A 27,836-nucleotide genomic window follows, 5' to 3' on the forward strand; every position below is an offset into this window, starting at 1 on the left:
AGACATATAGTATGGGCCGTGGCATGAATCTATGCCGTCTTGCAACATGGAGGGCGCGAGACAAATCATGCAATTTACTGCTTCGTGGACTTAATCGGAAACGCTTACTGAACAACCGGAGTAATTATCTGTCCCGCCACATATGTAAAATCGATTTAAATATGGATCACCAGCCTTGTTTTGACCAACACCACACTCATATTCGCACGGGAACAAATGATTTTTATTGATATCAGTTTAATTCTAGACAAGTCCGCAAGTTTATCCAATACAACCTCCAGCGAGCTAATGCCTCCATTCCCTGCTCTGAGATCTCTCTCTTTACGAAACAATTCATATGTTACAATTGCCAACACTCGCCAAGAAAAACAGGGAAACCCCTTAAGCAGAATTCCACGCCCGGGCACAGGAATACAAAATGGTTCAAATGGCTCTGAGCACTATGGGACTCAACTGCTTTGGTCATTAGTCCCCTAGAACTTAGAACTACTTAAACCTAACTAACCTAAGGACATCACACACATCCATGCCCGAGGCAGGATTCCAACCTGTGACCGTAGCAGTCGCACGGTTCCGGACTGCGCGCCTAGAACCGCGAGACCACCGCGGCCGGCGCACAGGAATACACTTTAGAATACTTTGCAGACTTTCTGTGCCGGGAAAGTAACCTCATTGGTCACGAAGTATCACTAACTCCAGAATTATGGAATGATGACCGCTGTAACACACAAACTCCGGATTAGAGGGCTCATGTCGTGCCATTTCAACCCCACGAGGGCTGCTGGACAATTCCTCGATTTCCCGAACTCCAGATCGCGAATTATTTAACATTCAGGCCTTCCAGACAGTTAGAATCAGGAGCATAGTGTAGGTATTGTCACTGGCCATTTCCTGCGGTCGCTAACAAAGCTTTTGTCACCTGCTGCTTCCTGGAAACGGGTGCCGGAAAACACCGTCCGTCGTGGGAAAAGTACTCGCCCCTGGAATCAGCGTAGTCGTCTCCGATCGCCACTCATTTAGGTGGATTAGGGAAAGAACTAACCGACATACTCAGGGCGAACTAAATCTCCTTCCCGCCTGGAGACGGAAACTGGCTCGGACGACTACTATTGTGGACAGAGCTAACACACACGGGTGGCCAGGAAACGGTAAGTTACGGTGTTGAGCAAGCCATGTTTACGACATGAACGTCGCTGTAGGCTGTATATAAGTCGCGAAACAACCTCACGCAGCACTGCAGCTGGAGGTTAGATGGCAGGTGCCTAAGCGTATACGATATTCCAGATGTCTACAGTAACATTGGACTGGCCATCTAAGTGTCTGCGTCGGAGAGAAGTTTCATTTCAGCAGTGCTGTGCAGGTTGTTCTTATGGCTTTGCTTTGCATGAATATCGTCTCACGTACGCTTGCTGAATGCTAATCACGTTAGTGGTTTTCTTCCCGACCTTCCAGTATCACTACCCAGCCGGACTTCCTTCTAACTGGTGACACGCCTGTGACAAGTGATACGTTGCTCAGGGTGTTTACCAGCCGCTGGCGGCTGGTTCGAGCTCCAAGCTGTTTGTATAGGGCGGCGGGGCTGCGTCTCCAGCTGCTGGAGGCTCCAGCTCCGTAGCGGAGGGTCCACGGCCGTAGCGGCTAGCGGCGCGCCAGATGCCATCAGCAGATGCTATCTCCCGCCGTGACGCACGCCGATGAGCACACAGATAGCCGGCCGGGCCGCCTCGCAAAGCGACCCAGCGCTGGCATCGGTCTTCGCTGCCGAATACACAGACCTCGTGCAGGAGCGCGCTCTCGCTGTAACTAGATGTCCGGATAATAACGAAAAGGGGAATATTTTTAAATCCCGGCAATGAAAGTAGATACGAAGCTCCCTTGCAAGCTTCCCATACATGACGTTACGCAAAAAAATAACTTGTGAAATCTTCATCGTCATAAAACTTGTGTAGAAAGACAAAATCTTGTTTACTCTGTAAACTTCAAGCTGTCATTCTACGCAACGTCACATTTCGTGTTAATGTGAGCATTTTTAAAGGATATTGTTTGCCCCCAAAGGGATAATTGTTTGGTACTGTCGGCTGGAGACTCCAATGCAATGTTCAGTGTCCTGGTGTGAAACTCTTATTTGTCGCATGATTGGAAACTTCAATAACTCTTGATGTGTCAATGGCGTGTTTCAAGTGCACCTCTTCAGTGCTGCGTCCAAATAAAGCATAGTTGGTATTAAAGCTGTTTAAGTTTGAGGGTATGCACACTACTGCTCTCGAATACCACTAAGTATGGTCGTCAAGATTAAAGTCTCCATCTAACAAGGAGACAGCATCAACAGTGTAATATACTATCATTCTGCGGAGATCTTATGGACCTAATCGAGGACGTCGGTACATTCGACCATAGTCTGACAGTGAGAAACTATCTTCTGTTGCCGCGAACAGACTGCAACGCTGCTGTATTAGTGTTGTAGAGCACGACTGTCATACAACTTTCTCACTTTTCGTGAGAAATGCTTTACCGGTATGTTACCTAGAGTAGGTGTTTTCCAATTTGTGGGGACTAATGCATAACAGAACCAAGATCTGGTCATATGAGCACAGCTTAGCACACTATTTCCAATACTGTACTGCTTAATGCTGTCGTGGGCACCTGTTGACAAATTGCTTGTTGGCTTCTGTTTCGGTTTCTTCGACCGACATTTGAATGATGATTTTTCTGGAGGTAGCGAGCAAAGGTTGCAAGTAACACGGGGGCAACCGGAGCAGTAATGACCATAGAAAGGGTCTTGGACGCCGGTGCTCCAGATACATATAATCTACGGCGGCAAGCTCGACTCCAGCCCGCCACCAGTTATGGAGCGTGGAGTTTTGACAACCCTCGTGCTGGTGAAAAGTCATAAAAAATTATCACACAAACGTCGGCTGAAGAATCTGAGGCAGAAGCCAACAGGCAGTTTGCCTTTTTACACTGCTAGCAAATTATAAATACATTACCTCACAAAAAAAGTAAAATCACACGGAAGACGTGGTGGGATGTCAATGTCACTTCGTACATCTACACAAAACCAGCGGGTATGTAATCGATTAGTTTCAATTCTCTGTGACAGGTAGAACGGCCACCAGAGGGCATTATAGTTGTTCCTTTTTACACTTGTTACCCGGTCTCGAAGGGTACATAAGGGGCACGAAGAGCACCAGATGTTGACTGATCGCTCTGAGGACACGAAGATGCCGCGTACTCGTGTGAGACAGCATTATCAGCAACTGATAAGAGCCGGCCGGTGTGGCCGAGCGGTTCTAGGCACTTCAGTCTGGAACCACGCGACCGCTACGGTCACAGGTTCGAATCCTGCCTCGGGCATGTGTGTGTGTGATGTCCTTAGGTTAGTTAGGTTTCAGTAGATCTAAGTTCTAGGGGACTGATGACCTCAGATGTTAAGTCCCATAGTGCTCAGAACAATTTGAACCATTTTGAAGCAACTGACAGAGTTTAAAAGGGGCATCACCGTGTGCCTCCATTTCTCCGGCTAGCTGAATCGTTCAGTATAAAGATTTGTTCAGCTGTGACAGTGGCGATGTCAGATTTCACGGAAACGTGAGAGCAGGCATACTCGGCGTCAGAGTTCCGGTCGACCACGTCTGACCACCACAAGGCAGGATTGCCGTGTTGTGCCCCAAGCACATCGTAGCCCCTTCACACCTGCGCCTACCACCCGACAAAAGTAATGATTTGTTTCATCCCTTGCCATTCGTCACTCGTCGGAGACTAGCAGCAGTTCATGTACGAGATGGTCCCATACATGTTCTGCTGGGGACACTAATACGGATCTTCAAGGCGGCGGATGAACCTCAACATCACACAGAGAGTTGATAAGAGACACGCGCCATGCGTGGACGAGCATTGTCCTGTTAAAAATGGCACAACACTACTGTCGCATGAGATATTACACATGACGCGGCATGTCCGTGATGTACTGTTGGGGCCTCAGGTGTTCCCTCAGTCACTACCAGCCGTGACCTGAAGTCATATCCGATAGTCCCCCACACCATGACGCCAAGGGTAGCATCACAGTGACAATCCAAAGCACTGGATGAATAGCAACTCTCCCCAGGTCATCGCCATACTCGACGACCAGATCGTCTGGGGTAGTGCAGAACGGCGATTCATCGACGTACACAATGTGACGCAATTCATCAACAGCCTATGCTTTCCGATCACATCACCACTCCAAACGCAGCTGTTTGTGTTGCGTTAAAGGCAGGTTACGCATGGCAGGATAAGTCCCTAGACCGGTTGCTGTTAGTCTCCGACCAGCGGTGGCGGATGACGCAGAATGTTGCAGGCAGTCCATTACACGTTCTCGGATAACAGGAACAGTTGTGACGTGTTTACAATGTTCTTGGTACCCAATACAGGGATCCTCTCTAACGGTGGTCAGACATGATAGGCCAGAACCATGGCGCCGTGTATTTATGCCCTGACGTTCCCGTGCACTCCAGCATCTCGTTACTGTCGCACATCTGGATGTTGCACGATTCGACCAGCCAGCAAAATGGAGACCTACAATGAGGCCGATTTCAAACTCACCCTTGTGCTGATAACGCTGTTTGGCACGAAGACGCGGCATCTCTGGGTTCTTCGCGGCGATCACTCAACATCTGAAACTCTTTGCGTCCCTAATGTACCATTCCAGGTCTGGTAACAACATTAATCACGAAGAACATTAATACACTCTGGCGGTTATTCTACCTGTCTCAAAGAAATGACATCCGACCAAGTCTTCTGAGTGCTTTTTTTGTGGTCGGGCACTTTATATGACACAACATGCTGCCAGGTATACATTATCAACAGGAGGAAACAAGGTGACAACTCATAATACACTCCTGGAAATTGAAATAAGAACACCGTGAATTCATTGTCCCAGGATGGGGAAACTTTATTGACACATTCCTGGGGTCAGATACATCACATGATCACACTGACAGAACTACAGGCACATAGACACAGGCAACAGAGCATACACAATGTCGGCACTAGTACAGTGTATATCCACCTTTAACAGCAATAGACGCAGCTATTCTCCCATGAAGACGATCGTAGAGATGCGGATGTAGTCCTCTGGAACGGTTTGCTATGCCATTTCCACCTGGCGCCTCAGTTGGACCAGCGTTCGTGCTGGACGTGCAGACCGCGTGAGACGACGCTTCATCCAGTCCCAAACATGCTCAATGGGGGACAGATCCGGAGATCTTGCTGGCTAGGGTAGTTGACTTACACCTTCTAGAGCACGTTGGGTGGCACGGGATACATGCGGACGTGCATTATCCTGTTGGATCAGCAAGTTCCCTTGCCGGTCTAGGAATGGTAGAACGATGGGTTCGATGACGGTTTGGATGTACCGTGCACTATTCAGTGTCCCCTCGACGATCACCAGAGGTATACGCCCAGTGTAGGAGATCGCTCCCCACACCATGATGCCGGGTGTTGGCCCTGTGTGCCTCGGTCGTATGCAGTCCTGATTGTGGCGCTCACCTGCACGGCGCCAAACACGCATACGACCATCATTGGCACCAAGGCAGAAGCGACTCTCATCGCTGAAGACGACACGTCACCATTCGTCCCTCCATTCACGCCTGTCGCGACACCACTGGAGGCGGGCTGCATGATGTTGGGGCGTGAGCGGAAGACGGCCTAACGGTGTGCGGGACCGTAGCCCAGCTTCATGGAGACGGTTGCGAATGGTCCTCGCCGATACCCCAGGAGCAACAGTGTCCCTAATTTGCTGGGAAGTGGCGGTGCGGTCCCCTACGGCACTGCGTAGGATCCTACGGTCTTGGCGTGCATCCGTGCGTCGCTGCGGTCCGGTCCCAGGTAGACGGGCACGTGCGCCTTCCGCCGACCACTGGCGACAACATCGATGCACTGTGGAGACCTCACGCCCCACGTGTTGAGCAATTCGGCGGTACGTCCACCCGGCCTCCCGCATGCCCACTATACGCCCTCGCTCAAAGTCCGTCAACTGCACATACGGTTCACGTCCACGCTGTCGCGGCATGCTACCAGTGTTAAAGACTGCGATGGAGCTCCGTATGCCACGGCAAACTGGCTGACACTGACGGCGGCGGTGCACAAATGCTGCTCAGCTAGCGCCATTCGACGACCAACACCGCGGTTCCTGGTGTGTCCGCTGTGCCGTGCGTCTGATCATTGCTTGTACAGCCCTCTCGCAGTGTCCGGAGCAAGTATGGTGGGTCTGACACACCGGTGTCAATGTGTTCTTTTTTCCATTTCCAGGAGTGTATATCTACAACAACGCTTATTAAAATGCTGCAGTTGTCTCTGGGCCAACAATATTATACGTACTGCACAAGGTACACACATCAAATAAAGTTTTGCATTACCTCAGTTCCGAGAGTTCCGGACCTGTACAGAAAATTGGAATAGAGATAAACATAAACATAATTTCCGCCCATTTTATTGCTCATGAAAACCACACATCTCATGTTGTACCACCAAACAGCGAGACCTTCAGAGGTGGTGGTCCAGATTGCTGCACACACCGGAACCTCTAATACCCAGTAACACGTACTCTTGCACTGATGCATGCCAGTATTCGTCGTAGCATACTATCCACATGTTCGTCAAGGCACTGTTGGTCTAGATTGTCCCACTCTACGACGGCGATTCGGCGTAGATACCTCAGAGTGGTTGGTGGGTCACGTCGTCCATAAACAACACTTTTCAAGCTATCTCAGGCATGTTCGATGGGTTTCATGTCTGGAGAACGTCCTGGCCGCTCTAGAAGGGCGATGTCCTTATCTTGAAGGAAGTAATTCACAAGATGTGCACGACGGGGGCGCGAATTGTCGTCCATGAAGACTAATGCCTCGCCCATATGCTGCCGATATGGTTGCACTATCGGTCGGAGGACGTCATTCGCGTATCGTAAAGCCGTTATGGCGCCTTCCATGACCACCAGCGGCGTACGTTGGTCCCACATAATGCCATCTCATAACAGCGGAGAACCTCCACCTTGCTGCACTCGCTGGACTGTGTGTCTAAGGCGTTCAGCTTGTCCGGGTTGCTTCCCAACATGTCTCCGATGATTTTCTGGTTGAAGTTATATGCGACACTCGTCGGTGAAGAGAACGTGATGCCAATCCTGACCAGTTCATTCGGTATGTTGCTGGACTCATCTGTTCCGCGCTGCATGGTGTCGTGGTTGCAAAGATGGATCTCGCCATGGACGTCGTGAGTGGACTTACGCATCTTGCAGCCTACTGCGCACAGTTTGAGTCGTAACATGACGTCCTCTGGCTGCACAAAAAGCGTTATTCAACATGGTGGCTTTGCTGTCGGGGTTCCTCCAAGCCATAATGCGTACGTAGCGGCCATCTACTGTACCCTTGGGCGGCCTGAGCGAGGCATGCCATCGACAGGTCCTGTCTCTCTGTATCTGCTCCATGTTCGAACAACATCGCTTTGGTTGACTCCGAGACTCCTGGACACTTCCCTTTTTGAGAGCCCTTCCTGGCACAAAGTAACAATGCGGGCCGATCGAATCGCGGTATTGATCGTCTAGGCATGGTTGAACTACAGACAACACGAGCCGTGTACCTCCTTCCTGGTGGAATGACGGAACTGATCGGCTGTCGTCCGTCTAATAGGAGCTGTTCATGCATAGTTGTTTACGTCTTTGGGCGGGTTTAGTCACATCTCTGAACAGTCAAAGGGACGGTGTCCGCGATACAGTATCCACAGTCAACGTCTATCTTCAGGAGTTTTGGGAACCGGGGTGATGCAAAACTTTTTTTGATGTTTGTGTAACAGAAATCTGTTAATTTCAGGTTACTTTATGCACTCAGTAATGTCTTTTAAGGGACAAAATATTCTGCATTCAGATGTAGCTAGAATGCATTGCGCGTCGGTGACACTGGTTTGCTCATAGCCCTTTGATACGGAACTATGAAGAAAACACTATGCTGTATCGGGAACGTGTGAGCCGTAAATTAAACTTACTTAACACGTTGCACATTCTGAGGATCCACTGGAAGACCTCACTACCATTATTTACAAATTGTAGTGGACTACGCTATTAAAGATAAATACTTTTAACCGATCTGATTCCAGTAGTAGAACGACAGTTATTGTTACATTAACGTTGTTAATTTAGCAATAAAGGTAGGCACTATTTTTACATGATTGATCTGAAATGTTACATATCGAAACAAATTCCACATAAATAAGAATGAACACCCAGCAGTAAACATTGTATTATTGGTCTCTGTACCCAAAAGGTATTATTATTTGTATATGTTAATACCTCTGAGAATTATGGACGCCACAAAATGAGAAGAAACAGGTACTGCAGCCAATTTCTGCAGATAGCCGGGATCTCATATCAGTTTGTTCCTGCACGACAGGGTGTCGTTTCAATCATAACATCCTTCCCTACATCGCGACTGCCGTCCGAATTTCTTATGTGTACAGCATACGAAGTACATTATTTCTCCAGGTTTCCTCGCGACCATAGAAACCATTTATTCCCCTTGATATCTTTTAGACTGTGCACGAAACGGTCAGGTGTGCTGACGTGGCGCCATACTGTAAAATAGGAAGCCTTTTTTTCCCCTCCAACGTGAGTTACGACCAATTTATGCTGCACCTTGCGATTTACGATAAGTTATAACGTCCTTCTGAGACTACTCCGATCTTGATAGAAACGTGCGAAACAAAAATGGGCCCCTCCCCTATACATATTCAGTCTAATTACGATGGCAGATAAAGCCGTAACGACTGCCACAATACCACAAAACAAAGAAATGCATTTGCATATTTCCTCGCTTTCATGCCTGTTGCAAGCCGACATGCTTCGAAAGGTTCTCACGAGAGCTGTCATCGACCACGGTGACGAGATAGTCGGCGAAGAGCTCCGCACACAGAGAGGATGCGGTGCGGTGGGAACATCTGACCAAACTTATCTTGCGGAAAAAACTGAGTTGTACAGGGAGCGGAATACAGTGGGTGCGCATACTTCTACTCCGTACTAATTATACGACTAAGTGTCTTCTAGTTTATAAATATCTACACGTATTAAGCAGTCCTAAATTCATCTGCGAGTGCCATATACTTTGACGTATGGTGGTACTCTTATACATAACGGCGTCTAGACATATTAAGAAAATTTCTAGCTTGAACTAAGGCATAGCGGTGGGATTATTCTCCTTAAAATTACACTGTCATCGAACGGATGTCACAAAATTCTTATATACAAAACATCATATTTCTTACCGGCACAAGGTACGCAGAGCTTGTATTAGATTCCTGTAGGGAAAAACGAAATGAGCGCGCTTCGCAGTCAACATTGAGGCCTTGAGTAAACTCACCATTCTCTTCACACGGCCGACCATCGCTGCAGCATGTTCGACAGAAACTTACCTGAAAAAAGAAAACATTGGACACTTAAGTATAGCACAGTATGTGTCTTTTTTTAAACTAAATAAGCTTAGGCAAAAAGGTACCGAAATGTTATGGGAAGGGTAAAGATGTGTTAGGCAAACAAATTACAATCTCGTTAAGTGTATCCCTGCAGCCGCTCTCTGCCTTGGAAAAGCATCTAGCGTCTCTCGAAAGTTTCAGTGTCGTTGCACAGATTTATGAAACGCTCAAAACATGTTTGCCGTGGTGGCACGGAGAAACAGCAAGTTCTCAGAATACAGTATGTAGTACTGCATAGTAACTGTTTCATAAACAACCGGTTTCAGATCCCAAATATCCTTTATCAAGTTGCCAATAACAGTACAAAAGGTAAGGTTACTGACTTGAACGTGCAAAGTCTACGACAATTCTACCTTATTTAATCGAACTAGCAGACTGATTAAAATTAGCTGTAAAGCAATCACTTCGTCAAAGAGATTTTATAAGAATTTTACAAGGAGTTATCAAAGCGTTTATAATGTAAATCTATATATAAACTTATGGTCATAACATAAAATTATAAGTATTCTAAATCGAGGCGTATCAGTTATATGAACGTGTGGTGTCTCTTCTTTCGGACAAATACGAAAATCCGAAACAACAGCCACTACGGATTCAAATACAAAAGAATAATGAGGCGCCTGCGTAGTCCATGCATACGTCCGCGATCCGGGGGAAAATCCGTTGACGGAGACAGCGTGCAGTTCTGCCAGCTTGTGGCACAGCCGTGCTTACACTCCATGGCACGGCCTACAGTCTTCTGCTGAGTTTATCTCTGCAGTGTTCACCCTCACAATCTCCTCATACTTTTGCTATGTCGACACTCGATCGTTAGTTGGAGTGTCTGTGAGTTTTCCGCTGGACGTACGGGTGTTTCCTACATCTACATCTGTACTCTACTAGCAACCTGACGGCATGTGGCTAAGGATACTTCTGGTACTGCCAACGGATCCCTACTTCCCTGTTCCACTCGTGAATGGTACTTTAGAAGAATAAGTGTCGGTAAGTCATCCTGGTCATTTCGCGAGATGTATGTGCGATCGAATAATGTCGTCCGGCTCTCCCCAGAAAGTATTCTCTCAAAATTTCAATTGTACACGTCTCCAGGATGCACAATGCCTCTCTTGTAGCGTCTGCCACTGGAGTTTGTTGAGCATCTCTGTAACGCTCTGACGCCGACTAACGGATTCCGTGATGAAATGAGCCGCCCTTCGCTGGGTCTTCACTATTTCTTCAGTCAGTTCTACTTGGTAAGGACCGTGCATCGACAATCTCCCTGTTCCGTTAACTATTACTTAGCTCGGCTATACTCTGCGCTCACTATTTATTTACTCCATCGAGTATTCCACTTGTCTAGTGAAGACATTCATTTACGCCGCCATTAATAAAGTAGATCGGACGTAAAGGAAAGAAGATTCTAAAACTGCAAGTTTTAATCACAGAACGAAGACAAGCACAGCAGAGAAACTAGAAAATAAGAAATTTGAGCAAAATAAAACTGCCCAGAAAACGTTTACAAAACTGACGTAGAAGTGGCCTTGTTAATGTACAGGTGAACTGCCACCACAAAAAATTCTGGAAACCGTGATTTCGGTGCAGCGATCGGCTGCTGTCACATGTCTGCGCATGCTCTCCTTCCGCAGGCTCTCTCTCAAGTACTTCTCTGCGTCATTACGTTTGAGTGAGTGAGAGGAGCAGACGTGTTTAGTGACGAGTTGAATGCAACGCGACACATTAAACAGCACGTGTTCACTATCGAGTATTATGCGAAGCACAGTTCGTAGAAAAGGTGTGCGGAACTGTTTGCGCGAGAGTTTAAGACCGAAAGTGTTTTGGTAAAACCTACAGCAAAGTCTGTGGTGCAGAACGTAGTGTCAAAATAGCGTGAAACGGGCTCCTTAGCAAACGAAAATCATAACTATCCGAAAACAGTTCGCCCATCAGACGACACTGCTGATTTGATGGATAGCCTTAACCAAAGTCCAACGAAATCTGTATGCCGTTCATCTTTGTGAATGGGAATGCAGAGATCGTCGTGTCAAAACACTGTCAAAAAGCATGTGAATCAGTTGTTCCATCAACCGGTACATCTTTGGCGTGAAGCAATCTGTGTTGAACCCCGAGGCGGTCGCGACAAGCGCGTTCGACAGCGGTCGGGGTTGTCAGCTGGTTGTCGAGCGGACCTGCGTACGCCAGTCGAGAGGAAGGGCGTGACTACTGCTGGATAACTGTGCTGTCTGTTGTGTGAAAGGGCAGGCTGCCCACCTTGTGCCCGGTGGCCATATTGCCGATGATATATGCTTTTGGGGCTGCATGGAGACTGAGTCTGTTCAAACGGACACAGTGTGAAAACATCATGTGAACTCTTTTCATATGCTTTACGGCAAGAGAGCGCACCTTCGTTAGTTTTCTGTTTATGCACAGCAGAATCCACCTGTGTTTACGTATGGTATTTGCAGGGGTACTTGACTGATGCAGCTTGAACTAATACGTAGTGCGCTATGTTGCTGTGGTGAGAGTGTTATTAGCTTGGGGACTAGGACCGCGCAACTGTTGTGCTCTGTAGGTTCGGGAACGCTTTTTCTGCACCTTTACTGTACCTTGCATGGTTCTTGCAGTTGTATCCTCTGCCTGATATAAGTATATACTGAAGAACCCAAGAAACTGGTGCACCTGCCTAATATCGAGCAGGGCCTCCAAGAGCACACAGAAGCGCCGCAACACGATGTCGCATGGACTCGACTAATGTCTGAAGTATTCCTGGAGGAAACTGACACCATGAATCCTGCAAGGCTGTCCATAAATCAGTAAGAATACAAGGGGCTGAAGATTTCATCTGGACAGCACGTTGCAAGGCATCCTAGATATGCTCAATAATGTTCAAGTCTGGGGAATCTGGTGGTCAGCGGAAGTGTTTAAACTCAGAATAATGTTCCCGAAACCACTCTCTAGCAATTCTGGACGTGTGGGGTGTCTCATTGTCCTGCTGGAATTGCCCAAGTCCGTCGGAATGCACAATGGGAATGAATGGATGCAGATGATCAGACAGGATGCCTATGTACGTCAGAGTCGTATCTAGACGTATCAGGGGTCCCATATCACTCCAACTGCACACGCCCCACACCATTACAGACCCTCTACCAGCTTGAACAGTCCCCTGCAGACATGCAGGGTCCATGGAGTCATGACGTTGATCTCCATACCCGTACACATCCATCCGCTCGATACAATTTGAAACGATACTCGTCCGGCCCCGCAACATGTTTCCAGTCATCAGGAGTCAAATGTTGTGTTGACGGGCCCACGCGAGGCGCAAAGCTCTGTGTCGCGCTGTCATCAAGGGTGCACGAGTAGGCCTTCGGCTCTGAAAGCCAGTGTCGATAATGTTTCTTTAAATGTTTCGCATGCTGACACTTGTTGACGGCCCAGCATTGTAATCTGCTGCAATTTGCGGAAGGGTTGCACTTTTGTTATGTTGAACGATTCTCTCCAGTCGTCGTTGGTCCCATTCTTGCAGGACCTTTCTCCGGCCGCGGCGATACAAGTTGAATTTTCTACACGAATACACTTTTCGAGACGAGAAACGTTTTTGTCACTGTTGTGTTGCATTGTGATTTACTTATTTGGTACTATGGCCTAACGCTCTTACACAAAGTACGAAGTGCAATTAAAATCTCAAAATACAGTCAGAGATTATTGTGGCTTTAGTAATATTCTAGGTAAATGTCGAACAGTACATTCTAACCTATACTCTTCGCATTTATTTACTTCTTTATTTTATGTTATTGTTTCTTATTAAACTTCTCTTCAACAGCAGGTAAGTGTAAATACTACGGCCGAAAGTTAGAAATTACAAGCATGTGATGAGAGACAAACATTATCATGAGTAGTAAATTACATCTGTTTACTTCCTTTAATTTTGTGTTTGTATTCCCTCATTCATTATTAACTTTTTTCAGCAACAGAGTGATGTAAATACTACTGTCATGAACAATAATTGACAACTTTAGAATGTCAACTGAGAGAACATTAGAAGCTATCAGTGAGAAGCATTGCTCCTAAAGGGCAACTGCTGTTCAAAAATCTGTGGGCTGCCCACACCTACCCGTATCCATATGACTACGCTTATTCCTAATAAAGTCACTGTTTAAAGCTGCAAAAGTACGAAAGTTTCGCACAAGTCCCCTGGTTATCAAAATACACTGCGTGTGCAAAGTCTCTCGGCAGCAACGAGATCCGCGTGTCTCGCCGTGGGGGCCGCGTGAGGTTGGCAGTACATTCATCACTGTGTAACCTAGGGGCCGGGATTCACTGCTAGTGGCTGCAGTTATGTTGGGAGATGGTATTCGATATTGTTACAAACAAAATAATTAAATTAATTAACTATGTTAATTACAATTAAATACATTATAGTCACCAGTATCACAGTAGGTACCGGAAATGTTTTGCTCTTTCTTGAAGGCATAGTTCAACACGTGTACATTTATTTACAGACATGTCTTCAGTTCATCTATTGTCTTCGGATTATTTTGATACACAAATGTTTTAGCCGTACCCCATATGATATAGGCGGGCGAAGACAGATCCGGTGAGCGTTACTGTACCGGAAATCTAATTTTCCTCGTGTGCAATGGCACTTCTTTTAAGGCATGTGGATTTTCTGATGACCATATTCGTGACTTTTGGTAATTAATGAAGCCAGACAGTTGAAACGAAGCCCCCTCAGTGAAAAAGCTACGATCTAAAACACCAACACCATGTCGACTAACAATTCGCTGCAACCATTCACAATACACTATTCGTTCGCATTGTCCAGTAGGCCATCGCGTTGCTATTGCACAGCAGTAATTTTATACGAATACATCCCCAGTTCTATTGTTACGACCGTATGTGCTGCCACACGAGGTAACGTCCTCACTTTTTTGTAGGAGTTCGCAACATGATGTCCGAAATGCCGTAAAGCTTCCGTTCTGTTAAAATTGTGGGCCTATAAGTTCGTGGTGCATTGTGAACTGAACCTGATGTCTGGAATTTGCGAATTCAATTGCATTCAATGTCGCGATGTGGAGATCTCGAAGAAGGAAAACGGAATCAAAATTTGCCGCCTCACATGCTACGTAAAGTTTCCTCCTGCACGGAAAACCACTACAAACGCACTCGTGCAATAGTAAGCATTCTCACGAAACTCAGCTCACATAAGAACTAGACAATAACATAACAGCTGCTACCTACCACTGCAGGGTCACGAAACACATGCTACCAACCTGACGCTCCCCGCAAGGCGAGAGACTCGAGGCTCACCTCTACGGGGAGACTTTGCGAACACACGATATAGGGATCTGTCACACGTTAAATATGTGAGTGCCACAAGAAAAAGTAATGTTTTACAGAGAAGGTGGGGAGAGGCGAACGGGGAGCAAGCAATAACAGACACTTGTACGCCCTCCTCCCCCAACGCTTTCCTCTACCCGTCCCCACAAAGCTGATTGAACTGTCTGAAACGTCCCCTTCGAAAAATTTATGAATTACTGTGCTGATAAACCCCTTACGTTCTTTGATTTTCAAACAGCTGAGCAGAACTGAACGTACTCAGACATTTCGCTCTCTCTACTTATTCTGATCAACACTAAACTACAACACAATATTTTTTGCGCAACGCAATCTGACATTCAATAATCCCTACAAAACAAAGGCCCTACTAACAATAAGCTATACCTTTCACAAATCACTTACCTCACACAAATCTTCGTTACTCAAGCTACTGCAATACAGCGAGCGCCACTACTGCCAGCTAAATAAAGGATTCTAACTACTGAAGTCACTAACTACTGATAGGCATAGTTGGCAAATGAAAGATTTTGATAGAGAACAAACACTGTATTTACCTTAATAATATTTACCTTAAAATATACAGCATTACAAATTTACTCTTTCTGATGGACACACGTCCAGATCGTCCGCTCTCAAAACTCGGCCATCTCTCTTCCCACATCCACCACTGCTGGCGGCTCACCTCCAACTGCGCAACGCTACCACGCTGTTCACATCCCGTGTTCGATTCCCGGCGGGTTCAGGGATTTTCTCTGTCTAGTGATGGCTGGGTGTTGTGTGATGTCCTTAGGTTAGGTAGGTTTAAGTAGTTCTAAGTTCTAGGGGACTGATGACCATAGATGTTAAGTCCTATAGTGTTCTGAGCCATTTGAACCATTTTGTTCACATCCAACTGCCAAACACTACAATAACGAATATTACAACAATGCCAACCAGCTACAGACTGCACAGAGCACAGCCAGTGATTTTCATACAGAGCGCTACGTGGCGTTACCAATATAAAAACCTAAACAGCCTACTTACAACTGATGTCTGAATCAGGCAAATAGTACGCTACGAAAACATGAAGATACTCCTACGTATGCAAAGATGTGAGAGCACCCAATGGTGACGTGGAAATATTACGTCGGTTGAACAGGGAGTCCGTCCCGTCCGTCAGAGACCTCGTCTATCGGTAACGTGCCGGAAAATCCGAAAGGACCCCGAGACGTTAGTTATCGTGCAGGAGAGCGCGAGGTGGCCCGGCTCGCGACAAGTGGCCATCAGAGGGGGGAGGGGGGGGGGCGGTGCGGTGGCAGGTGCGGGCAGCGAGATGCGATCGCCTGCTGCGGGCCGTCCCGGGCCTCCTCATTAGGGCGACGCGCTGACGGCCGGCCGCATTCCCGTGTCGCCGCGCCGGTCCTTGAACCTGGCCTCGGCAGCGCGCCTTGTCGCGCCTCTCCCATCTGCCCGCTTCCCGCCCACCCGTCACGCCGCCGCGCTCTCGCCCGGACTTATTATCAAAATGTTACGCGTCGGAAATCGTAGATCTGTTGAGACGTCAACGCCGGAGACGTCACGAGGGCCGCAGCCTGCCCGCCGCTGCGGCCGGGGTCAGCGATCGCGCGCGTCGGCGGCGGAACTCGGTAGCGAAGCGCCGCCCGCCCGCTTGTCTTCTGTCCCACGTCATCATTCTTCGCCGAGATTAGCAGACCGGTTTTCTCTTAATACGGCGGCCCGGCGGAGCAGGGGCTCAGGCTTACTGACGTGTTCACTGTTTCAAGCGGAACTCGTTCTTTTGCCGTAACCGTTGCTTTCGGCTGAAACCACAGGGGAAAGTGGCACTGCTGGTTCAGACAGTGCGCTCGTATTGAGGGGATGGCGGTTTGCGGATACCCACAGAAATATCCACTTTACAGATAACAGCCTACCCCGAAGTGGATATCCGCAGTAATATCACCTTGAAACCGAAAGTTAAAGGGTCGTGTTAATATTACGATATTCGTCCTTCTAGATTACAAACGATCGATTGTAAAAATTATTATTGTTCTGCTGGATGAAGTGCTCCTACGCTAACTCGTATGCACTAGCATTTGTCCTTTAGCATTGCTTAAAAATGGAGACTACCCATCTTTTTGCTTTTCCGCACAATTACACTATGTACTATTTTCAGCAGCTGTCTTACGTCGTTTGTATTGTCAGCTGTCACGTTATTACCGAAAGCCGCCACAGAGAGACATGAAGTCTATTCTAGGACACTCTGTTTGCATTTTACATACGACATGAATAGCGTACGGTACACAACTACTCAACCTCTCAACATTTACCTTAAATTAAAGTACAAATACACACTGCAGCAATTCTTACAGTGAGAATTGTCGCAGGTTAACATAATTTAATAATATGGAGAATTAAAGTTAATTAGCTGAACGAACTTCACGACAAATATCTGACAGTTTGCAATATGCGATGACAACTGGAAGCAACTTTATCTGACATCCCAACGTTGTGCAAATGTTATGCAGAAAATTAAAAAGTCGATTGCAATAATTACACATTAACTTATCGAACCTAACAAGAATGTTATACTCTATTTTATTCTAAAATGCTACGTTCTTAGATATAAGTATGTTACGAGATCCGACTATAGCAGACGAAAATCCAGACCTAGGCCACGCCTGCAGTCAAAAGCTCCAGCATACTGAACTCGTTTACAACATTTTAATATCCACGAAAAGGAACGCTGACGCGTATAACGAACTTGCCGATGGGGTGCGGATTTTCTTGTCGATTTAGACATCTACTTAGCAACATTGTCAAAGACATCTGATTGGTGAACGTGTCTCGACTTTGCCTGGCTGATATCGTGTTCGTGAGAAAGGGGGTGGACATGTTCCCATCAAAGTAACCATTTCTGAAATCATCTTCACCTAGTCAGTTCCACGAGAAAGAGTACTCAATAATTTTAAATGTACAGTTCGCAGTGACATCTCTGGTAGTGGTCTCTAATCTGTAGTCAATGCGCTTTTGCAGAGTGTATAGATAAACACTTGCTGAACGTTTTGTTTAAAAGGATTTGTTTGCAGCCAGTTGAAACGCTGAAAAAATGCGAAATATTTATCAAAAATGCCTTCTGATGTCCTTTAAGAAGCTATTTAGTTCGAACGAGGCAAACTAGGTGCTTCAAGAGAATAATGGTCCGAAACATCGCAACCGTCTCTATACAACGTGGAAACGAGACAATGGGGTGTCTACGATGGATTGGCATACAATGTCTCCGGATGCAAAATGGTTGGTCGTATATTAAGATGAAGCTTAAGGGAAAGCCAATATATACTTCGAAGCAGCTGTCATATGAAATCAGGACGATATAGACATCGTTGCCGAGAGAATATGTAACAAATCTCGTGAAAAGCATGCAAAAAAGGTGCCGTGCTGTAATCGATAATGACGGCAGTTGGATTAAGTATTAGGTAATTGTACAATTAATAAAGCACGTAAACATATGTTAATAACAGTGTCTTTTATTTCATACAGATAACGGCGTACACTTTCTTGTGGAACTGACTGCATTTAGGAAACCTTGAAAACTTAAATAATAATGGACATTACGACACACATTCTTCCAAATATGTCTCTAGTGTAACAACGACGGCTGCATGTCTCCCTTTCATGTCTACTGTATCCGGCAGCACCAGAAACTGAAAGGACAATTTAAATAGTACTGTACCGTCACACTTGGCTGCTCGGCCCCCGATACACGTATACTGTAATTTCGCTCTATAATCTAATAGATCAAGATATTTATCTTTTAACAGCATTTGACAGCGTGTAAAAATGTACAGTGACGTATTATACATCAGTATTAGTAGTTAAACATGCTGCAACATAAATGACAAATTTTTGTGAATTTTAAGTATACTTCTCCCGGGAAACAGCTGTTGCACATGCATCATTCTGTTGTTTGGGCGGAGCTAATAGTGAGCTGTGCGTATAGTATGTATACCGGCACACGTGAAAGGTGCCTTAGATAAGAATATAGATGTTGGTCTGGTCGCACATGCCTTTGTAGAAACTGTTTCTAATTTTCTTTTTTAGGCACGTATAGTGCAAAAGAAGTTCCAATACATGTGCGTGTTGACAACGGGGCAAATAACTGAACAGATCGAGCGTGAAAAATAAAATTAAAATAGTGATTTTAGCTTAAAAACTTTTATGCCAATATTCTACTTTTAAGATTTGACGAAGTTTGTGGTGGCCGGCAGCAAGAAATCAATAGACATTCTGTGAATTTAAATAATAATGTATAAGTATATAAACAAAATTTCACTGTCTAACCAAAACTATGCGGACACCCCTATGTATAGTGGAACTAACCACTAGATGTCACAAGAAGCGGACCCAGCAGTACAAAAGGAGGCGGGGAGTACAGTGTTGTCACTAGAGGAGCGCTATATGCAAAATGCTCCTGTTAGGAGTGTACAGTGACTTCGAACGTGGGCTAGTCATCGAACGTCACCTGAGTAACGGATACATCAGAGATATTTCAACCCCTCTAAAGCCGTCCGAGCCGTCTGTGGGTGATGTGACTGTGAAGTGGAAACACAAAGCAACAGCAGCAGCTAAACCAGGACCAGGCGGACCACATGCACTCAGGCAGTATTGCGAAGAGAGACTTCTCAAAATCGCATGAAATCAGAGGATGGAATCACTCATGAGTTCCAAACTGCTACTTGCAGCCGAGCTGGCACAATTGTTGTGTGTATAGTAGTCGAGAAAACGCTCATTAAGCCCCACGTGTCTTTTGGTGGTGTTAAGTGCTGACGCCACTGGGCAGGCGACGACTGGAAACGAGTGATTTGGAGCGATTGATCACTCTATACCGCGTGGCAATCCGATACAGGTTGAGACAGCTTTTAATGAGCGTTTTGGAGTTTTGTGAAATTGAGTGTGAATGTGACGCAAGTCTTGTAGAAAGTCATGTAGCCTCTGGAGCGGAGCTGATGTTTCCGCAATGTACGTCTGAATTAGAATAAAGTAGAAAGAAGATAATTCGCAATCAACCAATTATTTTCTGCAGCGCGGAGAACTGAGAGTATCCAAAAGTATATTTCCGGGAATCGCTGGCTGAGTCATTAGCAGTTTTCTAGGCTAGCGTTGCCGTCTAGCGAGTGCATTCACCCTCAGTAGGCAGCGATCTCAGATCAGATTGTGAAGTAATTAGCTGCATGGCGATGTTTAGTCAACGAGGCGGGCACGGCAAGACGTAATTGAGGCTAACGAATTGTATCTGTTTCCTTGGATATTTGAGAGTGCTGTTTTTGTACGAGTTTTTCCCTATTGACGTTAAACTGTATTCCTATTTTGTTGCCGTGAAGATTATTGGCAGAAGCTCCTACGAGCTAGTTGGTGTACATATTCCACTCCAGTGGTCCGAACTCGGAATCTTTCTTGAGAGTACTTGGACAGCTACTGGCCTTTTAATTACTGACTTTGGAATATCTAGAATTTAAACCCTGTCTCACGGATCAAAGTGAGGTGTAGCAATGCACAGAATTCATCCGAATCAGCAAATAAACGCATAGACTAAGTTTTGGAGCAGTACACCCTGAAATTTGTCTAACACACCGCAGTGTCCAGGCCGCGGCCGTAAGAGAAACTTGGTTCAATGCAACGGAAACTCTGAAGCACAGACGAAAGAGGTGTACGACGCTACTGACTATAAAAAAAAGTTGACAAGTGCGCCCGCTACTGAAGTGCGAGTGTGCAAGACTGTAAGTGCGACATTAGCCGTTATGGCGAGCAGCGGCGCTGCGGCAGCCTCCAGTGTATGTTGGGCTGGACAGAAGGCTGTCCTGGAAAGAGCGCTGAGCGCCGCAGTGGTGGGCGCATCGCGGCCAGCTATCGCCGTCGTCACCGGCTCATCGTCAGATAAGCGCAGTCCGCTAAATTTGTGTCTATATGGCCCATTATTTCCTGATAAATAACACATCTGGCGCTACCGACCGGAAATGTTCTATCCGTGTGCAAACATATAGACGAGACACTGTGTCAACGCCGTACTGATTTATGAAATGCGATAGAACATCGGGGTAAATGACTCCGTTTAATTTAATGTAGTACTGTATTTCACCAGAAACTCATGATTTGTTACATCTCTGTTATCGATAATGAATGTTAACACTATGACGGGAGCTGTGTAGTCGTAAAAGACACAGCCAGGACAAAAGCACCACAGGCTCAAAGGTAGAGCTGGTGCCAGTGGCATAGAGACTCTATACTTGCGCGAGGTCTACCAGCACCACGAGAGGCGCTGAGGATGAAAACATCGACTTCGCCTCGGCCTACTGCCTCGAGTACAATCCTCCAATGACAGGACGACAACGGACAGAAGTGTACTCGGAACATAGAACAGCTCTAGCGCACTTGGTTATAGATCATCGTCCAGGGCTGACTTTGACAGGGAACGTCGTTTAGTGAACTCTTAGAATTGAACAGTCAGTTGTAATTGCATTTGCTTTTTACTGTGAAGTTTACTTACGGCTATTTGCACTTAGCCACTGAGGGTCTTTTTTTGTTGTTGCAGACTTTAATCATCAAACAAGTCACAAAGATAAGTAAACCTTTTTAACTCATTTGTGTGACTTTGTCACTAATTTGTTGGAGTGCTGTAGACCCTCCGTTCTCCTATCCTGTTACCTGACGCTGGGGAATAGCTGTGTAATAGTGGCATGGAGAAATTGCCTTAGCGGTGTATTGTGCCAGAAGCCGATTCACGAACTCACAAACTTGGCCTCCATAGCAGTAGCGATGAGGCCTCTACAAAAATGGCGACGAGGGTTTACAAAATCGGGAACCATTGGTTAAGCTGGATCATAAAAATTTTAGTTGCAAAACCAGTTTAGATTTTAACAGGATTTTTTTAGATAGATAGAAGTCTACGTGGATAGGAAAAACACTAACCACATCTCACAACGTTTCATCCGCGGATACACTGTAAACATCTTTACAAGTCCAGTACTTTGAAGTTATAACGTCAGGCTTGAGCCTAACCTAAAGCTTCATCTGCTGAAGTCGGACCTCATAATTCTCATTCTACATACACAGATTGTAGAAGTCTATCATGGAAACATTTTAATGTGAATATATCCTGTCATATTCACGATACGTTTCTTAGGCGTTAAAATTTAATGTCATAATTACTAAAATAGATTTTGTGAAATTTTCTGTAGAATATTTCCTCAGCACTGAGAAGCCAAGTGAAATACCACTACAAGTTAACGCCGAATATTGGATACTGTGAAATTTTAAACACGCTATTCATTTGTAGAATGTACGTTTATTACTCATAATCTTAAGGGTGTAGACCAGGGTGGCACTCGATTTTGGTACAGATATTCATGATTTTTTTTCAAAACTTGCACCTAGAGAACACTACACGACATTGAAATTTTGGAAATTTGTGGTAAGGTCTTATGGGACCAAACTGCTGAGGTAATCGATCCCTAAGCTTACGCACTACTTAATCTAACTTAAACTAAGGACAACACATACACTCCTGCCCGAGGGAGGACATGAACCTCCGACGGGAGGAGCCACGCGGACCGTGCAAGGCGCCCCAGACCGCGCGGCTACATCGCGCGGCACGACATTGACAAAAGGCCTTCTCGGTGTGCGAGAGCCGTTGGTGGGAGCTCCGAACGCCACAATTTAGAACATAGAACAAAAATTTGAAAAAACCTGCTTTGAATCACATGATATTGTCTAAAGTAGTACGTGCGGATACTTTAAAAAATATTTTTTAATACAACGGTGGCACTGTGAAATAAAAGTCAGTTTCTCCGACAAAATAGTCGCAATAAAAACGCGCACCAAGAAACGAAATTAAAATATATCGCAAAAATCGTACATACTACAGTAGAAAAGGGGCCGACTCACAAGTTACAAAAAGTTATAATGTAAATGCCTGTATGTTTCTTGTGCTATAGATCCCGTCAACTTGAAATATGTTGTTTTGAAGAGACAAGCATTTGGAGCTCGAACATTTTTTTTAGTACTGAAATTGAACAAACCTTTAATCGGCAATGCCAGCACCGTAGAGTTAGCTTTTGTTTCGCCAATGTCAAAACACTCTCATTTTGACGAAAGTATGTCGATGAACTGGATTCCGCTTACCAATTGAAGAGTTTTTGCACGACTAGGGTTGCTTTTCGAACCTTTTCTATCCGTATAAATTCGTTTGTTTGTCATTTTCATGCAATCATGGTTTACGTCATATAAAAAAGCAAGCGAAATAACAAGTTAAATCACGTGATTTCAGACAGATTACCATAAACGAATCACGTTACGAAAAGAAATCTTACTGAGAATAATATTTTATTTGATACTAATTCCTTCTGATGCTACCCGAAACTAGCAGCAACCCTATTCAGTCGGTGACTATTATAGTATTACGTCGGCTGCATTTCGGCGCTATTATGCGTCAGATTCTCATGCAGTAAACACAGGTTATAACGTATTTTAAAATTTATGACACTCTTTACATGAATGAATCTTAAAAACAGACTCTCTGAGGAATATTTTAATTCAGTAAAAAAATCACACTAAAGATTTTCTACCTTGATCTACTTCTTAAATTATGTTAAACTACTACATATCTCAAAGTAACTGTGTTCCATTGTGTAAACTGTACACATTATAATAAAAATAACTCGATTTGTTTTTCTGTCAGTATGTCAAGGCTACTCTCAGGAATTACTGCATGTATTTTGATACGGAATTCATCAATAGACAGACTGATTCAGGAGGAATGTTTGTGTATCCCCTATGATTTATTACTACTGCGAGAGACAAGTGGTCCGGCCGTGAGTACTTTGCACTAACCGAGCAATGTCCGGGTGGGTCGCATAGTAATAGATATTTTAAAAGAAACGTTGATAACATCACTGATTTTTCAACGAACGTTGTCTATGCCATTTTTCGTACACAAACAGGAGTCAGAAAAAGAAGTGAAGAGTCCGAACGACGTGGTGTGTTAGAACAGGCGTCATGTCACTTTGAGGCAGCTTTCGGTAATTACGTAATCAACCTCTGTTAACGTAAACGAAGCAGGGATCACCCATGTGTGAGGCAGCTGTTCGTTTCACGGAAGAAAAGTGGACGTGTAACTGAGCGGAAAATCAGGTAGATTGCTTTGTCACCATGTTTAGGCCTTAGAACACTTTTCTGTACTAAGCAGGAAATAAAAATCTCTGAAAAAATCTGCCATCGAGGCAGCTGGTCGTCATCACCAGGTGCGACGGTTGCACCTGAAGATATCGAACATGTACCTCACCGGAATACTGTGCAGTTTTCACGACACCATCGAACGCAGCGCCTGCGATACAGGGGTTGGACAGTACCACGGAAACACTAAAAACACAGCACAGGAAAACTATTGACATTCAGAACAGCGTACAAGTCCTTTACGGTTTTCAATGGATTGTTACATACAAATTTTCCTGAAAAATATTGTCAAGTTCAGGTAGTGATGATGGAGGTGGCTAGCAATCATGTACCCTCTCTCAAAAATAGACCTCTAAGGTTCAATAACATAGAGATCTGGCGACTTTCGTGGCCAGGGAAGATGCGACAATTGATCCTCGTGGTCAGAAAGCCAGCCCTGTCCGATGCGTACTGTGTAGACAGGGGCCCTGTCGTTCTGGAGCCCGCCACAGTCGGCGAACCAACATTGTACCACTGGATGGACCTGATTAGCCAAAATGGGCACATAACCACCGGCAGTAAAGCGAACTGGCACGGGAACACCACGATATGGCTGCCCAAATCATGACCCAGTCCCCGCCATTTTTCACTGTTTTTGGACGTAAACTCGGTCTGAAGTTGGAAACAGCGGGAAACAATACTCTTCCGACCAAATGACTTTCTTCAATATCTCCACAGTCCAGGTTTTATGTCTTCGGCCCTCATTTTTCTGCTGTGGACATTTGCATCACTGATGTATGGTTTTGGAATTCCAGATCACTTGCTATTCTCTGCGTAAGAAGCTTTCTTCGTGTTGTTTTGGTGCTGACAAGGTTTGGGTGTGTGACATTCAGTTCTGCAGTGAATTTTGCAGCTTTCGTCCAGTATTTTTCGTCACAATCCTCCCCAAAGACGGTCTGTCACGAACACTCAACATACACTTTCGTCGACGTTTGCATTACCTCACCTAAACTGACTGCCATTGTTTTCGTATTCCTGGCGCCAGAGTGAAAAGAGCATGCCTCAGCTAGCAGGCGAGATACATACTGATAGGCCACAAGGCTCACACGTTTTTATTCTACCCAGAGTGATGTGAACGGCAACTGGGCCGAAAGGTTGTAGAAATCGCAACACAAATAACAGATTTATAAACTACAACAAATTTAGTGCACAATAACGTAGTCTTAACCGACGGCATCCTCCACTGACGTAGACACATTGACAGAACGACATATAGAAATATTGTTCACCTATAATTACACACGTTTAACTGAGAACGCGTCGAAGGGAGAATATTGAACCATTGACAGCTAGGTTTTGGCAACAAAAGGGAGGTTGCGGATTTCAATGTACCTTATCGCATGGCTGGCGCTGCTGGGCTCGCTTAGTATCGCGAAATATTCATAATCACCAAACTACTGAAACAGTGATCGAAACCGAGCATCGGTACCAGACCGTGCCCGAAGTAACGAGCCGTTAGACTTTCCGTAGCATCAGGGAGCGTTCCTAACGACAAGAGCTGTCACGGATGGGATGGCAGCTGGTGGACTTGTCTAGAAGACGTTGGACGTTGCAGATGGGCTGGATGGGGGTTTATTAGCTGGTCGCCACCTCACACATTGTGCCTACGGCTGAAGAGCTGTGGTGCCAACTTACTGCGTGGTCAAGCGGTTTGCTGTCACTTGTTGGACCATAGTGCTTGTCGCTTCCCTTTTGCACGAGAGGTTTCCTCACCTGGCTCAGCCTCGGCTATTGGGACGGCGGGCTTTTCTGTATTCGTGCGCACCTCAAGACCAAGAAGACCTTCCATTTGAACCTAAATTCTTTTAACGGTCACGGCAATATTTCATAATTTATTAATTGCTCTCGAAAAGATGGCAGCTGAAATCTGTTTACAGATTTCGGTTCCTCTGTATATAGGGAATTATTATTGCAAGGTTTCTTCTGTTTCTAAAATTGTTTATGTGCCTTAATGCGCTGTTGAGTGTTTAGATACTTCAAAATAAAACTGATATGCAAGTTATGGGTAGAGCAACAGTTTGTTCGCCATCAAAATGTTCCGAATGTGTCACCTGATTTCATATTATTTAATTACTTCTCGACTCATCTTCTGTTTCAGGCTTTGCGCGGCCGTCCTCGAGCTCGTCATTGCACGTAGCGCTCTCGGGAGGGTTCGTAATACGATGTTTTATACTTTGTGACTTAGCGGATGATGGTTTTGCTCTTTCCCTGTACACGGCACAAATCTTCGATATGACGCCTCTTGAAACAGCAACACTTAGCTCCGATATAATACACTCACTACTAAAGAGAACACTGTTTCATCACGACAGATATTTGCAGTGTGCTGAGGACATTGCACAGGTGCCATTCGTGCTCAAATGCAACCCGTAGGCTTGGATAGTATCTGCATTTATGTTCAAGCGTACATTTCTAGCGGTGTTGCTAAATTTTTATTCATAGGGTAAAACAGAAATGATTCCTGGCGTTCCCCAAGGTAGTGTTATAGGCCCTTTGCTGTTCCTTATCTATATAAACGATTTGGGAGACAATCTGAGCAGCCGTCTTCGGTTGTTTGCAGATGACGCTGTCGTTTATCGACTAATAAAGTCATCAGAAGATCAAAATAAACTGGAAACCGATTTAGAAGGAATATCGGAATGGTGCGAAAAGTGGCAGTTGACTTTAAATAACGAAAAGTGTGAGGTCATCCACGTAAGTGCTAAAGGGACGCGTTAAACTACGGTTACAGGAAAAATCAATCAAATCTAAAAGCCGTAAATTTAACTAAATACCTAGGTATTACAATTACGAACAATTTAAATTGGAAGGAACACATAGAAAATGTTGTGGGGAAGGCTAACCAAATGCTGCGTTTTATTGGCAGGACACTTAGAAAATGTAGCAGACCTACTGAGGAGACTGCCTACACCACGCTTATCCGTCCTCTTTTAGAATACTGTTGTGCGGTGTGGGATCCTTATCAGGTAGGACTGACTGATTACATCGAAAAAGTTCAAAGAAAGGCGGCACGTTTTGTATTAGCGCGAAATATGGGAGATAGTGTCACAGAAATGATACAGGATTTGGGATGGATATCATTAAAAGAAAGGCGTCTTTCGTTGCAACAGAATCTTCTCAGGAAATTCCAATCACCAACTTTCTCCTCTGAATGCGAAAATATTTTGTTGAGACCGACTTACATAGGGAGGAACGATCACCGAGATAAAATAAGAGAAATTAGAGCTCCTACGGGAAGATATAGGTGTTCAGAGAATTGTAATAACAGAGAATTGTGAAAATGGTTAGATGAACCCTCTGCCAGGCACTTAAATGTGATTTGCAGTGTATCCACGTAGATTTAGATGTAGAACCCGTGCACCCACAAGCAGTTTTTACGGAAATCTCCGACGGCACAGATGTTTCGATCTGTTTGTGACTGCAGAACATAGCGGCACGCCGAGCAAGACGCGTTATGTACGACAAGCCTAGAAATTGATCGCCTTGACGCACAGAGAAAAATTCCGTGCGTGGGTGATAGGAAACAGCATCAGTTAGGATGTGCATCGACCGAAGCTGTTGGTCCAATACTATCTTACTTAGCGCCCAATGCGAAATCGGAGCGAGGGCGGAGCGGAGTGGACGTAATTAGTTGGCCGATACGGCGCGCAGCGTCCGTCAGAGCGGCTAAACAAGGCAGACAGCGCCGGAGCACCCTCACAGCGCGCCTTATCGCGGCCGCATTTTAAACAGCACAGTGCCGCCGCCGCCGCCGCCGCCGGTCTTTTTGCCCCCCTGCAGCGGCCGGGCCG

At 45.5% G+C, this 27,836-nt stretch overlaps 1 protein-coding gene across 1 annotated transcript in view; it reads right to left on the minus strand.

The window, feature by feature from the left end:
- Nucleotides 1-27,836, minus strand: part of LOC126273335 (uncharacterized) — a 75,063-nt gene that overhangs the window by 19,400 nt on the left and 27,827 nt on the right. The window contains exon 3 of the mRNA XM_049976881.1: nt 1,528-1,803. Within this exon, the coding sequence (XP_049832838.1) occupies nt 1,528-1,803 (276 nt within the window). The remainder of the gene's footprint in view (nt 1-1,527; nt 1,804-27,836) is intronic.

This window comes from Schistocerca gregaria, chromosome 5 (genome assembly GCF_023897955.1).
Source record: "Schistocerca gregaria isolate iqSchGreg1 chromosome 5, iqSchGreg1.2, whole genome shotgun sequence".
Taxonomy (NCBI): Eukaryota; Metazoa; Arthropoda; class Insecta; order Orthoptera; family Acrididae; genus Schistocerca; species Schistocerca gregaria.